The 17,271-nt window shown below is 31.1% G+C and overlaps 3 protein-coding genes across 5 annotated transcripts in view; 1 reads left to right on the forward strand and 2 right to left on the reverse strand.

Annotated features, from left to right (window-relative positions):
- Positions 1-156: 156 nt before the first annotated feature.
- On the forward strand, positions 157-8,787 carry LOC105198009 (galactokinase). Of its 3 annotated transcripts, XR_850848.3 has the most exons (10): positions 157-296; positions 702-745; positions 4,607-4,817; positions 4,902-5,108; positions 6,252-6,438; positions 6,601-6,743; positions 7,210-7,507; positions 7,958-8,279; positions 8,359-8,521; positions 8,594-8,787. XR_850848.3 is itself a non-coding variant. In XM_026134682.2 (9 exons), the coding sequence occupies exons 4-9, from the start codon at positions 4,947-4,949 to the stop codon at positions 8,426-8,428; spliced, it is 1,182 nt and encodes a 393-aa protein (XP_025990467.2). In that variant the 5' UTR covers positions 157-296; positions 702-745; positions 4,607-4,817; positions 4,902-4,946; the 3' UTR covers positions 8,429-8,781. The 3 variants fall into 3 exon arrangements, 2 of the variants coding, with proteins under 2 accessions (XP_025990467.2, XP_039309737.1); XM_026134682.2 differs by having other exon boundaries at positions 8,359-8,781; XM_039453803.1 differs by lacking the exons at positions 157-296; positions 702-745 and adding an exon at positions 3,051-3,185 and having other exon boundaries at positions 8,359-8,781.
- LOC105198010 lies at positions 658-3,131 on the reverse strand. The gene is made up of 9 exons (XM_011164637.3): positions 2,985-3,131; positions 2,558-2,744; positions 2,334-2,469; positions 2,045-2,262; positions 1,925-1,985; positions 1,712-1,840; positions 1,287-1,631; positions 1,028-1,110; positions 658-936 (listed from the first exon to the last, which is right to left on the reverse strand). Exons 1-9 carry the CDS (start codon positions 3,019-3,021, stop codon positions 810-812), a joined length of 1,323 nt encoding a protein of 440 aa, XP_011162939.1. The 5' UTR covers positions 3,022-3,131; the 3' UTR covers positions 658-809.
- Positions 8,294-17,271, reverse strand: part of LOC105198008 (sodium-independent sulfate anion transporter) — a 46,776-nt gene continuing 37,798 nt past the window's right edge. Inside the window, exons 4-12 of the mRNA XM_011164633.3 lie at positions 14,052-14,287; positions 12,837-13,038; positions 12,392-12,612; positions 11,404-11,749; positions 10,736-11,038; positions 10,052-10,197; positions 9,724-9,894; positions 9,482-9,635; positions 8,294-9,401 (exon numbers count right to left, since the gene is read on the reverse strand). Of these exons, the coding sequence (XP_011162935.1) occupies positions 9,361-9,401; positions 9,482-9,635; positions 9,724-9,894; positions 10,052-10,197; positions 10,736-11,038; positions 11,404-11,749; positions 12,392-12,612; positions 12,837-13,038; positions 14,052-14,287 (1,820 nt within the window). The 3' untranslated portion in view covers positions 8,294-9,360. The remainder of the gene's footprint in view (positions 9,402-9,481; positions 9,636-9,723; positions 9,895-10,051; positions 10,198-10,735; positions 11,039-11,403; positions 11,750-12,391; positions 12,613-12,836; positions 13,039-14,051; positions 14,288-17,271) is intronic.

The raw sequence follows: 17,271 nt of genomic DNA on the forward strand, positions 1-17,271 counted from the left end.
AGACCTCTTCAGGAGTGGCTGCGCATTACAGATCTGCGCTGATCTGCGCGACAGATCCTAACCACATGCTGCTGCACACGGCGCCAAAGAGCATAAAAAGTACCAAAGAGATGCCCGCACTATTTTCGAGATGAATGCATCGCATCTAGATTTTCGTATACTATGATTGTTGAATATATAGGACATACATACATACGTAATGCGGGGAATCTATAATAATTTGATTAACTATCAATCGTTCGCTATTGCGCACGTACGGTGCTTACTGCAATTGAAATGCGATTGATACACTATCGGTATGTATATACGCATGAAAAAAATAAAAATATAAAAAGAATATAAAAAAACATTCCGATATTTGTAGTATGAAGTGAATATTGATAATTATGAAATCAGTAAATATTGATACATAAAACGAAAATTATTTGATTGTATTTATTTCGAAAAAATCACATTTTCTTTCTAAAGAAATAAAACTTATATATTTGTCATTAAATTAAAAGAATATCATTGTTAATAGTATTTAATAATAATAACATTGTATACTTTTGCATACAAGATTCATGACAATGAATATAAAAAGCGTAAAAGAACAAAATCTACAACATTAGTAAAAATTATAATTGAGGAAGAAATTGATTATTCGTAATGATAATAGATGATTTTTATAGATAATTTTATTGAGTTCTTTGGTTTTACAGATCTGCAGAAAAATATTAATAAATAATACAAGGAAGATACAAAGGTAACAATATTCTTTTTTCTAAATAGTACAGTTTAAATCTATATATATATATATATATATATATTCATACTGCAAAGTGAGTACGTTGAAATCCTTGTCCCAAACTCTGTAATATTTGTTGGACCTCAATGTCATTTTGATGATAAAAGATGTAAGCATCAAATTTTGTTGCCAGGTTACAATTTGTTTCTCTAAAAATAGGTAAAACGAGAGAAAATTGTAATGGATCAAACAAGTTATGTGCATATTTTAAAACGCCAGCATTAATTTGATAAAACTCACCCTGCGATGAATGCAAAATAGTCTGGGATATTGATGGTACGTCCACATGATGAAATTTCCATATAACTTTGTTTGCATATTGTCTAAAAAGGAATATTTTGTTCAATTTAAAATACGCATAAATTACAAAATATTTATTTTCTAAATTATCCTAAATTTAATAATTAAACTGGAAAACCTTAAAAAATTAAAATAGAAGCTATTAAGACTTTCAATATTTTTTAAAAATCTGATTAGGTTTATAAATTAATTAATATACCTGATTGTCTGTTTCCCGAGTTACCACAATTCCAATTTCTAAACATTCAAATCGCACAGGCACTTGGTTTACATCTCTAGACTTCAATAAGCGCCAAATAGCTTTCTCAATTTGTTTAACATCTCCCTCTGTACCGACATGCACAGAGCCGCAATATTTTACGGAAAATCCGCTGCCTAACGTTTTACTTTTTAACTTACAATTAGAGATCTGATTTTTTTTAGTGGTCTCCTCCACTTGGTCCAATCGTGATAACTGTATTAAAGGTTTCATGCTCTCAATACCTGAATGTTTTATAAGATGCACTATTGGTTCATAAAGCTCACAGGATTTTTTGCTGTAATGCTGAAAATACACAGTAATTGTATTAGCATACATATTTCTGTTATATTTTATTTTATTCTTAACATTTGTAATATATGCACCTTAATGATATGTAGCATTATCGGTTGTCCACTAGCCTTCCTCATAATTTTACGTAATTTCCCCTTGCTTTCACCATTGATGACATTCTCGTTTATCTCGTCCAGTACGTCTCCAATTTCGACTTTATTCTGATTTACAAATAGCATGTAAATAACACTGAGTATTTATAATTTTAAAAAGTTACGTTAGCTAGTCAGAGAACTTTTTCTTACATCTTCAGCTGCAACTGATTTCTCGTTGACATTGACGACTAATGCCTTCTCGTTGGTGAAACTACAATAGTGACAAATAAGATTCATAATTCTTTTTTTCTCTTCATCAAAAGTACTTACCATACAGAAATCCCTAAACTTTTGCAAGGTACCAGCTCCAAAGCTACGCATCTTGGCATCTGCCAAGTGTCATCCAAAAAAGTTGCATTTCTTAAATTTAGTTTAAAATTAAACTTGCTGCACTGCAGTAGCACAGACAGTAGTATCTCTCGTAAAATGTCATCTCCCAAAATGCTCTTCGAGTTGTAAAACTCAGTAGCTAGAGCTGGTATTCTGGTCTGAAAGATATAATTATAAATCTCTACAACAAATTAACAAATGTGTACATTCAATGTATTTGGCATCTCACCAATATTTCTACTGGCATGTGAAGGCATTTTCGCACTAGACATATTCTTATCAGAAGACGAAGTCGTCCGGCAGATGTATGCACCTTTGCATTTTGCTTCACTTGCTCAACTACCAAAAGGAACGTATTGTAACCGCTAAAAATCAGAATGATGTCAAAATCACAGGCAATATATGAAAGTGTGAATGATAAAGAAAGAGCAAGATGATCACTTTGTGTATCACCTGTAATTCTTTTCAGCGACATATTGTAACCAGTGCCACGCATAAGGTACCTTTAAATATCCAACGCTGTCGAGAGTAGGCAGTAAACCTTTTTGCAGGCAATTTTCTAAGCACTTGCAAAAGTGACACAGATCCGCATTTTCATCAGTGATTTCTCCAGCGTGTTCTATCAGCTTTCGCGTCCATCCTGAAAGGACAAAAAAAATGATTTCACAATCTTTCACATATTTTGTCAAGGCAAATTTCTGCCAGAAATAAATTCTTTTCTTGAAAGTAAAACAGATTATAGCAATGATTGAAATGAGAGCTGTTAGTCCGAAAATTTTGAAAAGGAAACTCGTGTATTCGTGGTGGGAAAGGGAGCCACAGCTCCCCTGACATACGTTTAACGATTAGTCTAACCTGACCTGCTCGACCGCGAGATTACCTTTCAGCTCTTTGACGAGAGGATCCGAGACCGACATGGCACATTCGCCACGGAATACTGGTGTTAAATCGACCGCGACGCATCCATAGTACCACGTATCCTCGCGGGAAATTGGTTTATCGCTGCGACACGGGCCTCGTCAGCGGGAACACCTGCATCATGCTGGTGACACTTGACACATCAGCGACGATGGGGGTGATGGTAGTGGTAGTGAAGTTACGCACCTCTCTCGATCGCACTCGCTGGATGTCAGTTGTCGCTTCAGTAATGTAACGCTTGATACTATAGTAAAATATTTAATCCTGCGACACCAGAGCGAAATGAGAACTGATAAAAACACTGACTCGAGTGAAAAGAACGCGCGCACGAGGAGAAGGCACGCATGCCAATGTGTATGTGTTACAAGCGCACACGTGCACGTCTTCCTGTGTGCGCATCCCTTCCATTCGACTCCTGCGTGAGCCGCGTCGTCATTCTGGTATCATATTCAGACAGAAATAGTAGTATCAAGCAGGGCAGGTTGTGCCGTACATCTCATTATATTTTAGACAGGATACCCTAATGAAAATTTTTTGAATTTTTTTATGAATTAAAACATTTTTCAGAAATACTCAGAAAATCTACATCTTCTTTGGAATTTTTCGTACATGTAAATTCTGAAATATTTTGAGATTTTTCATCCTATAATTTAAAAATACTTTTAGATATTATAACATTTTGTCAGAAATTATGGAAACAAAAAATCTCAGAAATCTTAGGATATTTTATAATTAATACTTATATTATGAAAATTATATTCAGAGGAAAAAATGAAAATTAAACTCTCTGAATATAATTTTTGAAAAATGTACTAATTTGTATTAAAAAATCTGAAAAAATTATAAAATTACATAGAAATTCTAAAAAACTATAAAAAATTATATGACAAATTCTGAGAAAAATTTATATTAGAGTAGAATACTATTCCTAATCAACATAATTTAATTGTGACTGCTATATGTTTTGCTTTAATATATAGAATTTAAACGTTAGAACTATTATAGACGTTATACAAAAAAAGTATTTAATTACATGCAATAAAATGATATAAATCATATCATCATTGTTACCTTTGAAAAAGGATGAAATTATATTGCGTTCTGTACTATTCCTGGTGAAACTTTGTTTTAAAATTATTACGTTATTTATTATAAAAAAAATTGAGAATCTTTTTAAAAAGTTACAAAATGATTTGGAATTTGATAAGAATTTAAAGATAATTTTGAGATAAAACGTTATTACGTTTTTTCTTAAAATTAGTTTAAATTCTTAACAAATTCCAAATCATTTTATAACTTTTTTAGAAAAATTCTCAATTTTTTTAATGATTTATAATTTAACACTTCAAAAATATTAATAAAGTGTTCCAAAATATATATAATCTTGAAATATTCCAAGATTTCTTATTCTATAATTTCCGAAGAAAACTTATAAATTCTGCAAAAGTTCAAGATACATTTTAAGAAGTCGTCATAAATTTTAAAAATTCTTAAAAATATTAGATATATTAAAAAATTCTTAGAATATTATACATTTTTTAAAGTTCTTAGAAATTTATATATTTTTTTTATCTTTTGTTCCAGATAACGTACGTTCTAAAGGATATTCTAAAGATGTCTCGAGAATGTCGTGCAGTAAAAGGAACGTGTACAATAATATTTTACAATTTTACTTACATGTGATATTGCAAGCAAAGAGCACCGTGATGTATCGTTGAACTCAAGTTTCTACATTGAAGCGCGTATAGCCAAAGAGGTTCCGCTGATAACGACGTCGTTCCTGTCCCCTAATCACGTAAGATTTATATTAGCATCAGTATCTTCACGACTGTTGACCGCGTTGGTTATCAGTCTCGCTTAATCCCCATTTCCGTCGTAGATCACGTTTCGTCGAGTGCAAAGGTAATTTAAAGGATATTTCGATATGGCAGCATCGCTCCCGGATGTCGACAGTGTTAAGGTGAAGGCGTTGCGGACCTTCGCTGAGAAATTCGGCGAGGAGGCCTCCATTTGCGTGTACGCACCAGGACGCGTTAACTTGATTGGCGAGCATACTGACTACAATGATGGTTTTGTACTGCCAATGGTAATAAATCTCTTCTGTAACGTACACAAAAAATTCACGCTTCCAAAATTCGCACTCTCTTTACTCGAATCGTTCGTATTTCACTTTTTATTATTAACAATATATACTCACTATTGATACAATTTTTATTATTTAATTTCGTTCCTAAGCACGAAAACTTACAAAAAGCGTAACACGAAACAAATCGCTTCTCGAATAAAAGATTTCTCTAGTTTCTTTTTCTTTAGTCTCTCTATTCTTTTGATCTTTGATCTCTACTTCCTCTTGAAACACTAAATGTTTTAATGCGTATAATGCAGAAAACATAATGTAAGTAAATTTAAATATTATCCAAAGATATCGATCTTAATTTATGAGAATCACAATTAATTATGTGTAGATTGCATTATCATTATAATTACATCATTATATTATCATCATAAACTTAACTTGCGTCATTGGAATATCAGGGCAAAAATTTTTGCGGTTTTTTCCGCACACTGCACTGTCGATTACATAACTAAAGAATGTAAACAAGATTTCTAATGAATTCGATTACCTGCACTACTCTGAAGCTTTTTAAAGATTGCAAAACGTAAGGAAATATCTAACTGAAAAGTATATATGTATAATATATTATAATATATTATAATATAAGCACTTTGACCGATAAAGTATTTATATGATGCTTTTAAACAATTTTATTAATTATATAAATCTATATAATTAAATTTTTATGAGAATGTTCAAATTAACATGCAAATGATTAAATTCTTTATTATTTGTCAAACGTCCGTTTGCTGCGTCTCTTTGGCACAATTTAAACACCACTGAGGTGACATGAATCAATAAAACGCCGCAATAAAATATTGATGTAATTCAATAATATACACAGACATTATCGATTGTGAAAGCTGTCGTTGTATTCTTATTAATTAAAAAGGTTTTTTTTAGAGTTCGTATCTTTTACTCTACTATTTGAGGAATAGTAATTGTGTAATCCTTGCTATCTTGCATAACAAAATTATTTAACAATTATTTTATATAATTTATTTAACAAATACAGATTTATTAATTTGATCAAGCTTCGCCGTCGTTTGATGGTAAAGCTATCATCTGTCGTTAATGAAACATTTAATAATTTTGAAATATAATGATTATCAGGCACTGCCAATGGTCACGGTGATAGTCGGAAAGTCTCATCCTGGTAAAAAAACCAGAATTTTTTCTTTGAGTGACGTAGTCGGCACTGTAAACGAATTCGAATTCGAAGCCGGATGTCGGACTGATATAAAACCAGGGGAGCCAAAATGGGCAAACTATATAAAAGGATGCATCGCCAATTTTATTTGTAAGTACATTTGTCATTATTATTATATATAATTTATTTAGAAAATCGAAAGCAATTATTATTCTTAATAAATGTTTGAAAAGAAAGGTGAGTTTAAATCCTGCACAACTACGATAGTCCCAGGACACCGTATATAACGCAATCAGCCAATACGTATTTCAGGTGACGTCTCCGCGTTCAATGCCGTAATTGTATCGACTGTCCCAGCGGGCTCCGGACTCAGTAGTTCTGCGGCTTTAGAAGTAGCCACTTACACCTTCTTGGAGATCTTGAGCGGAAAAAAACCAGAGAAACCGGAACAGAAGGTAACTGCTGATCATATAGCTTTTTATAACAGTAATAATATTATATGATATTACGTAATATTTTTTTAAAGAACAAATAATTGCTGATAATGTTATTTTGAGTCCAGCAGCACAATGAAATTTATAAATAAAATTTCCATTTATCGACGTATTAAATTATGGCAGCAAATAATTCATTGATTAGCATGTCAGGGCATTTATTATCTGACGATTGTAAAAAGCAATGATTGCGGTGTGATATGTACATAAAAAATTTTTGAGTCGCAAAATATTAAAATATCTGAAAAATCAAGAAATTATTAAGATTTATTTTCTAATATTTGAATAAATTCTTTGTAAAAATCTTTTGAGGACAAAAAATTTTTTAAAGATTTTTTGTATATATGGATAAATATTAATATGATATAATATTTTCACAACATATAATTATGTATGATTATATATGAATATACTATTTTATATATAGGCTTTAGCGTGTCAAAAAGCAGAGCATGATTTTGCTGGGGTACCCTGCGGTATAATGGATCAATTTATCTCAGCTATGGGCAAGAAAGGTTGCGCCCTTTTGCTCGATTGTCGTAATCTTGTCACTAAGCAAATACCGATGCTGCACATAGATAACTACGTTTTTCTCATAACAAATTCGAACGCACCGCACAAACTGAGCTCAAGTGCCTATTGCGAGCGCAGAGATTGTTGTTACGAGGCTGCGAAACTGTTGGGCAAGAAGAGTTTAAGAGATGCAAATATAAATGATATCCTAGGTAATGATCAAAAAATGGTATACACGTATATGTCTCTATTCTTTAATTTTATAATATCTTTATCTAAATTTTATATTATCAAGTGAATCATTTTATCTAAATTTTTTATTTTATTAAGTAATCACTTTATACACTGAGAAAAAAAAGTTGTTAACTGAACTAAATGCGTTTAGTTGTTTATGAATTATTTGATTCAAATATTATTTATTTGAGTCAAATACATGGTAATAATTCGAATAAATATCTGTACTTATTTCAACACGCACTTTTTTAAATCAACAAATGTTTGCTTGACAGCCCGTGACCGCCGCATTTAGTTGAATGAACTAATATCTTTTTAAATCAACAACTTTTTCTTAGTGTATATAAATTTTAATACAATGATAATAATAAATTAACATAGCTATCGTTCTTCGTTTTTCTACATATGGTATACTAACGTGTTTTTAGCGTTAACATCGCGAAATGCATCCGATCGCGTGGTGAAAAGAGCTCGTCACGTAATCACGGAAATTCAACGAACTCTGGACGCTGCGGTGGCGCTCGAGAAAGGTGACTTTCAGCAATTTGGACGATTAATGAATGAAAGTCACGATTCATTACGCGACGATTACGAGGTTTCGTCCAAGGAGCTTGATTCGCTGGTCTCGGCGGCCAGAGAGGTAGACGGAGTGTTAGGAAGTCGTTTGACGGGCGCGGGTTTCGGTGGTTGCACCGTAACTCTGTTGAGAAAGGACACGGTTGACAAAACGATCCAACATATAAAAGCGAAGTTAGTGTCCTTTCCGTTTGTATTAAGTTAAGCTTTATTTTGTTTTATATATAAATGTTAAAATAATTTCCGTTTGTAGATATCCCGGCACACCTGCGTTCTACATAGCGACTCCTTTCGGAGGTGCTCGAGAAATCAGCGTCAACTAGTGTTAATGTTAATTTCTTAAATATACATGTATATATTTTATATTATCATACGTTAACAATTGTACGATACTTTGAAATAATTGATTCTTCAAGGTATGTATATCTCTTCAGCTCGCGTTTATCGAATGCACATATATTTTTTGTAGAATTCTTATATATTTACAGTGAAATTATTTACAATGCAATGCTGTCACAATTTGTGTTTATTTTAATACACAATGAGATACGAGAGATGACCTAATATTGGTGTTACAGACAAAAAATGATTTTTGAATCGCAAAATTAATAAAAGAAGGTTGTAGTCGCTCATTATCGAAAAAATTTTAAATAAATTAAAAAATTATTAACAAGTATGCAAACAAGTGTTGAATATCAGTAACTAGTTAAAAACCTTTGTGAGAGTCAAGATTATCATCAAAATAAAAATTAAAATCATCTAAGCTATTAAAACGAATAATTATTAAAAAGTTTTGTTTGTTGTTTTTTTTTCGTCTTTTAATCTTTTTTTTTATATTTTGTATAAAACTTAACATTTTTTTAACTGTATTACCAATAACGTTGAATTATTCTATACTTCCTATCTAATTTGAATAAATTCGGAAAGTAAGAGTAATAAATTGGAAGTATGCATTTTGGGAGTATATATAGGCTTCCGCCTTTCGTAAGTACAAAAATATTACGCTGTGTACATCGTATGAATTTACAAGATGCATGCTAATTTCATAATGACTTATGCTCGTAAACATATATATATACGTACATATATACAAAATATTTAATTAGCTAATTTTTGAAAATAGCGTTTACCTTACAATAACACTGCCTTGAACGAAAAAAAAATGACATTGTATTTTTACTATAAAACAATACTGATGCTCGCTAGGGAAGAAAAAAATGTCGAATAATCCGCAACTCTTTCCATCTGTACATTTTTAGTATCGATTTAGAGTTTCGGTTGATACATTCGTGTATTCTAAAATAAAAAAACACGTGATATTTGAATATATTAATATATACATATATAGCGAAAAGCCACTGTAAAAGTGGATTTACCTTTAAGATGATCGTTAAGCTCGAGTTCGCTGGAACTGCACGTGAGCCCCGAAGGTTTCACACCTTTGAAGATCTCGATAACGCTCGGTTTCAAGTTATGGAAGATTAATGGCTGCCCCCGTTTAGTAAAGTCCTCTATCAATGTTTTGATACCCTGAAGAGAGGAAAGTCGACGATAGGTATGATATGTTTAATTAATGTAGCGAGCAAATTTTATTTTTCCTTTGTGAATATTTACTCACCTTTGCAGCGGTGAAATCAGCTGCCTGGATATGCGTAGAATCTATTACGACGGGCACGGCGGTACCCTCTCGTAATCCCTGCTTACTAATGACGGCTCGTACGTATTCGACACTTGGAAACACTAGACTTCGATCCGGAGTTATGACAAGATATTCACAACCACTGATACTCTATAAAAAACGAGAAAAGATAATGTGCTTACGTACATTTTCTAAATTACAACTCTATTACCAAATATACACTTTGCATTTATTTTAACTACTTTTTAACAGCATTTTTGCTCTCAATTTTATGGTTGTAATATTGTATAGAGCTACAAAAACTTACCGTAGCTTTATGAACTCGTAACGTTGGTCTGGCCGAGGCATAAAGTAGGAACAAAAGATTTATACCGATGCCGATAACGATACCCAGTTCGAGTCGTATGAAAAGACAACACAAGAACGTGGCTATGGCCGGTATGAGATCAATTTCTGAAAATAACGATGCAGTTTATAACACGATTTTATAAAAAAAAACTCAGTAACTTCGACCAAACTTTAATTAACTTATCAAGTGATATTTATTTGCAAGCAATATCATTTCGCTAACATGGATAAAACTATTGATTTTTATTGTTTAATTAAAGGGAAAAGATATAATATACAATGAGTTGCATTAAAATTATTAGTTTAATTATTATAATTGACGTTTAATTTAAATTTATCGGAGAAGTTAATCGATGAAATTAATTATTTGTTCATAATTTAATGTGAGTAAGGCAATGCAAAAGAAGAAACAACTAATAAAAAAATTCAAAAATTGATGTCCAACTATAATAAAAAAATAATTAACGAAAAATGCTACAGACACGTGGGTTCATCTTGATTTCTCTTTGAAAGATCTTTTATAATTCCATTTTAAAATTATTACAACGTCTCTAATTTATTCATGACTGCTTACAAATTCTAGTTTCGTTCCCGTTGTTATAACTGTAGTTATTTCGTTTGTATTAAGCAAGAGAAGGCGTACTTTTACTTCGCCACATTGGCTTTACTACTTGGAATTCCACCATAAAGACGACCGCGGCAATGATGACGGCCGCCAGGGCAGCTTTGGGTATATAGTACAGATAGGGTGTGAGAAACTGCAACGATATAAGCACTAATAGCCCGGTGTAGACTCCACCGAGCGTTGTCTTCACCCCGGACGAGTGGTTGACCGCGCCTCGGCTGAGGCCGCCGCTCACGGGCATTGAAGACACAAATGACGATACCACATTGCACGCACCCAACGCCAACATTTCCTGAGTCGCGTCTATCGATTTGCCTTCGGCTATGGATGCAACATCAATTTAATTATTTTTGAGGTAAAAAATTACAAAAAGTAATTATTTTAATTAATTATTAATTAGTTTTTAGGTAAAAGCAATTTATTTTATATGTATATCAATTTGTCGCTTTAAAAATTTATTCGAAACAAGAAAATACGGGGATACTTTAATTACTCATCCTTAAATGATTTTGATCTTAATGTATATTGATAAGTTTATATTAATGATTATCACGGTTTACTTATGATTTATATAAATCAATTTTACTTTTACTTGCAGATTTATTAAACTTAATTGCCTAATAAAAAGATTTAATTTGCAATATTGAGAAATATTTTATTCTTAATTCTTTATTCTCATTACTCACAGAACGCTTTAGCGATGGAAATCGTTTCTAGCAGGCTGAGCATGGGAACGATTAGGCAGCCAGTGCCCAGAGCAGAAATCATATCGATAAAATGGTAGGTCTCATTCCCGACCTGAGCTTCGAAGGGTGGTAAACTGAATTCCGGAAGCCCTTGCTTTACGTGTCCCGTTAAAATAACGGGTGATTCTCCCAGGTGCTTCTCGAGGAGATAACACATTATTGCGCAAACGATCACGACGATAATGTTTCTGGCAGTGGAGATAAGCCAGAACGACTTCGTGATAAGTTGTTGAAGTCGCGACGGTACTTTAGTATTTTTCGGAACTACTGGTATATCCTTCACTTTCTAAAACAAGTGAAAAATTCTGCTTATATTCTTCATCCTCTCTTATTATTTTTTTTTTTTATTAAAAAATAAAAATATCCCTGAATAATTTTCCTAATCGTAAAAATTCTTAAAAGTATTAGCATATTTTATATTTTAGCATAGGTATGTAATTTTTAACAATAAAGTAACAAAAACAATTTAATTTATAATTAATTAATTAAAGAACTTGTTTATCCTAATTTGGTAAAGAAATGTAATTTTTTTAAATAAAATAAATAAAAAATACGTCACAGTTTCAGTTTTTTCTAAAATCAATTTTTTTTTAAATCATTTTTTTAGAAAATTAAAATATAAAAATTATTTATATATTATATACTATTTATATTATTTCGTTGAATTCAATGATCGATGTTTATATAAACAAAAATTATAAATGATAAAAAATTGATCAAGATTTAATTGATTCTCTACCGGTTTCTAAAAACGAAATTAGAAATTGGAATTGCACACTTCAAACATTATTTAATTTCAATGCAATTTTAAATCTGTAGGTCCTAATGAATAAGAGAAGGAGACTCAGCCGTATCGTGGCCGGACCTGACTGTTTAAGTACCGAAACAACAGGTAAGTTAAACTGTACTGAAATGCAATAGTGCTTACTCGGAGAAGTAGAAGAACGATTATACAGACAATTCCCAAAGCGGTATCCCAGCCTCTCGTCTCGCCGATATGCTCGAAGATACTTTGCCAGACCTGCACGAACTTGGTACCGGAAACTTTGAGTCCAAGAATATCCTTTACTTGACTGGTAGCAATGATAATCGACGCCGCCGACGTGAAACCAACGGATACTGGCCCCGATATAAAATCCAGTAAGAAGCCTAATATCGTAGAAAGAATATCATAAATAACAATATATAAAATAAAAATATATACCATATACATCAAGTAATAAAATATATTAAATAAAAAATTAGATAAAAATGAAACGAAAAGATGTTGTACAATAAAGTCTGTTAATTTGAAAGCAATTATAAATGCGATAATTCACAAATTACGTTTATTTCGTTTTTTTAATAAAATATTCTGATCTTTATAATATTACCTAATTGCAAAATGCCCATTAATAAGGAGACGCAGCCCGAGACGAAACACAACAATACGGCGAAATCAGGTCCTAGGTGGGCCTTTTGTAAAGTTTCCCTCGTTAGAATCGCGATGATTGCGGTTGGCCCGACAGGCACGTCTTTCCAAGAGCCGAAAATTGTGTATACGAAACAGGCCATGAAAGACGAGTAGAGCCCATACTGTTCAAAAGTAAAATTTTTTTTTATATTATTATTAATAATATTGACATTATTAACATGAAACTCGCATGCTATAAGAATCACATTTTTTTATAAAGACCGCATATTTTTTTATATTTTTTTATAAACAACCATGAAAAAGACTTCTATTTTAAATACTTTTTTTAAAATACAACAGAGAGGGAGAGAAAGAAATATTTGAAATATAAAATATTAAAATAGTCCACTTGATATCATCCAGTTCACTATATGATCAGTTTCTTGTATATAAATAAATACCGGATTTACTGTTTGTATATTTTAGATATTTTAAAATTACGTGTTGTGACATTCTCTCAAAAAAGTAGGAAAAAAGCGAGAAAAATAGACAAAAAGAGACGAGCAAACAAATAATTTTCGTTCTAGTTGTCAGTCTCAAATATGCTTATTCATAATCATTACATGATAAGGTCTGCTAAATGATCTTCTACGTTGATGGATATTTTGTCGATTTTTATTAAAAGAGAAGGAGAAGAGAGAGAGAGAGAGAGAGAGAGGGTCAAATCTCACATCTTGAATTTATCAGTAGTCCCAATATTATTAATAATTATTATTAATAATAAATTGTTACATTATAGTCCAGACATTATTCTCAAGGGATACAAAAAAGTCAATTTTTCTACATTAAACGTTTTTTTTTTTTTTTACTTTTGATCAATGATTTTACTTTCATTGTATTTAATACATGGTCTTGCCATGCTTTTGAAATTTTTTTAATGACAAAAAGTCCTGCACATAAAATTTAAAAGTACAATATGCAATTATATTTTACCTCACTGAACGTAGCATTTTTAATTTGAAATGAAGTAACGAAATTACACTTTCTAGCATAATTCTTTTACTCCTGATTTAATTTTCTGATAGCATTACTTTTGTAGAAATAATACGTTTTAATAAAATTATAAAACATTTCTCGGGTATTTTAATATTTTTTACTTAAAATTATTTTGTATTTTGATTATACATCTGCTTACCTGTAACGGTATTCCCGCGACGTTAGCGTACGCTATGGCTTGAGGGATGACGGTGAGGCCTACAGTAATACCAGCTACTAGATCGTTCACTATGTAATCTTTCCGATAATTTGGCAGCCACGTTAGGATCGGTATTCTTTTGAATAGTAGTTTTTTCCTGCAAGACCTTCTAGCCCGTCGGTAGAGCCACCTTCTACCGGATGTACATAGAGCATTCCTGCCAGAATCTTGTGGTACTTAAAATTAACAAAATATACATGTTCTAAATAATACACATGTGTTAATAAAAAGAATATATTCACAAAGAAATCTCGTAATTTCTCAAAAATCTTTTAGTATATTTTGCACAGAGTTTTTTTTTATTCAAAGTTATTTAATTATATTTAATTATTTAATTATTTAAATATTATTTTAGTTTAAATCTTCCTAAACTGACGAAATTTATTGAAGTCTCATGACTTGAAAAATACGATGTGAGAAAAGTGGATGTGATATATTTGCGCACGAAGAGCCGACATTTAGAAATTACTCACAATAGGTGACAATTACGAAGTGTCATACAAAGAAGCGACTCCATTACAGGATATAATAACGTACTTCCACTTTGCATCAAGTATTATTTACTGTCATTATGTTAACGCATTAACTATAATTTATTTTTTTGCGCTCATCAGTGTCGCCTCGTAAAATCATTCGTGCTTTTAATTTTAGCCGAAAATTTCAAGAAACTTCAAACAATAAGTCAAATAAACAAATATGGCAAGACAAATTATTCTTCGCACATCGTAATACTGCGTGCTGAATATCTATGATAATGCATAAGCACCATAAGCAAACGATCAAGAAATATGTTCGAGTTTATTTGACAGGCGGATGTATTGACCTTTTCAAGTACAAGAAAATAACGCTCGAGGTGCAAGGTGGCATCAAAAAATTCAACGTGTTATTCTTATTCCAGATTTTACACGAAATTGTACTTTACGACACTGGACGAATTACTGAAGATATATTTTACAGAAATTTATGTTTGTGTGTGTGATTTAAATACATTCAGTTATTTTTAAAATAATAGAATCAAAAGAATTTTTCGAATAAAATTATATTGTTTAAAAAGATTTAAAAAAATTTACATAAACGTATTGAATTATTTTTTAATATTTTTATAATAAAATAAATACCTTACAAAAATATAAAAAAATAGATATATTACATATATTCTATTTTAAAAAATTGTCATTAGAAACATTTAAAATCGTTTTAATCATCAAAATAATTTTAAATGGATTTAAAATCAAATAATAACAAATAATGTTGGCTTTTTGTCTACGTGTGTAGAAAAAAGAAGCAAAGTAGTATCTTTTTTTCATTTTAACATTTATTCTCACCAGATACTGCTATAACTAGAATTAGACAGAATAAGCACAATTAATGTGGATTAAATTAGAATACGAAGCAAATTGGATTTAATTTCCGTCGCATCTTCGAGAATTGCGACGCACGGAATCCAAGGATATCATTAAATCTCTAACGCCTTCTGTATTATTTCTTGAATGAGATGCTAATTTCCGTGAATTTCATATTTTTACAGGAAAAAAATTAAATTTTATGATTCTTTTATTCATGGCACGATACTACTTTGCGATTTACGTAAGCAGTTTATCGGCACTTAATTGTCAATTAATCAGTATCAGAAAATATATCACGCAAATGCTATTTTAGCGGTGAAAACGTAATCAAACGTGAGTGGAAATCTACAGCGTGGAATTTACAAAGAGCATTCGCACAGCGGTACATTATGCTATTATAATAATTAATTAACGTTCAGCTTTTTAATTAAAATTAGAATTGGGCGACGAATCGCGTCCGTGAACAATTCAATTGCCTCTCATTGTATATTCGATGAGACTGCATCTCATTACCCACATGCAGCTATTTATCATTAATCGAAACGTAGACAATAACAAACTAAAATTTTATAACGTGTTTGATTTTTTTTTTTGCTTAAAATCGCTTTGTGTTTAACTTTAATTGAAGCCAATTATTAATATTTTCTTTGTTATAAAACTATTAGAAAGCGCGTCGTTTTGAATTTCACCTTTAACAATTCGCGAATATATCAGTTTTTCTGCTATATTGATTATCATCTCGTACTATCGCACGAGCGAGGTTATTTGTAAAAGTGAATACGAGTATCGATGTCGATAGCGATCTAGGAGAGGGAGAATAGGAGATAATGATTTATTTAGAGCGCGCGATATGCTCGCGATTGAGATGCCGTAGACGCAAAATGTTTTTGTGCATGAAACGAAATAAGCTTTGAAAAGAGTTGATGTAACCAGCATCGATTGTTGCACGTGTAGAGTTACTATTCCGCAATGCAAACGTTATTCCTTGCAAAGTGGTTATTGTATTTCGAAATATATGTCTTTTTGCGCACTAATATATCAGCGCGTTGACATCGAATTTATGAACGAAACTGCGAACGGAGTAAGTACGCTGATGGCTACAGAAAAGACCACTCGATTCGAATAAATATGTATTATGAGCATTTTGTATTTATGTTAAAAACGGTCCTTGTTGAAATTTTTTTACTAAATTTTTAACATGTCCAAGTGTTAATTTAACATAATGTAATTACGTTATTTAAATATTTTGTGTTAAATTGATATTCAATGCTTCTTAAAAGCTTATCAGTGTTAAAATAATACATTTATGGGTAAATGAACAAATAATATAGAAATAATGTAGCTTTGAAACGTGAACTCTAAAATAATTGAATAAAATGTACGTGTCAACACATTGTAAATTTTACTGAATTAATTTATTTACTGAATTAATTTATTATTAAATTAATTAATTTAACTGAGTTAATTTTACTGAAGAAATATGCTTTCATAATTTGCTTCCAAATTGTATCAAAGTATATTTCTTGTGTGAATTTAGCACATATTTTCCAACCGTGTACTATTCAAATAATTTATTTACCTCGAACAAATAATATTTGTTTTAAGTAAATATTACTTGCATGAAATAAAATAGTTTTTTTAAATAGTTCTAATAACTTTTGAATTAAATAGACTTAGTATATTTGGGGAAAAAAATCTTAAACAGTGCTATAGTGTTTTCTTGAATACCTTCTATTTAATAATCTTCTTATTATAAATTAAGTTTAATGATGAAGATCCTAATCTATTTATAAAGAATTCAAAGGAAGAACAAT

Source organism: Solenopsis invicta, chromosome 9 (genome assembly GCF_016802725.1).
Source record: "Solenopsis invicta isolate M01_SB chromosome 9, UNIL_Sinv_3.0, whole genome shotgun sequence".
Taxonomy (NCBI): Eukaryota; Metazoa; Arthropoda; class Insecta; order Hymenoptera; family Formicidae; genus Solenopsis; species Solenopsis invicta.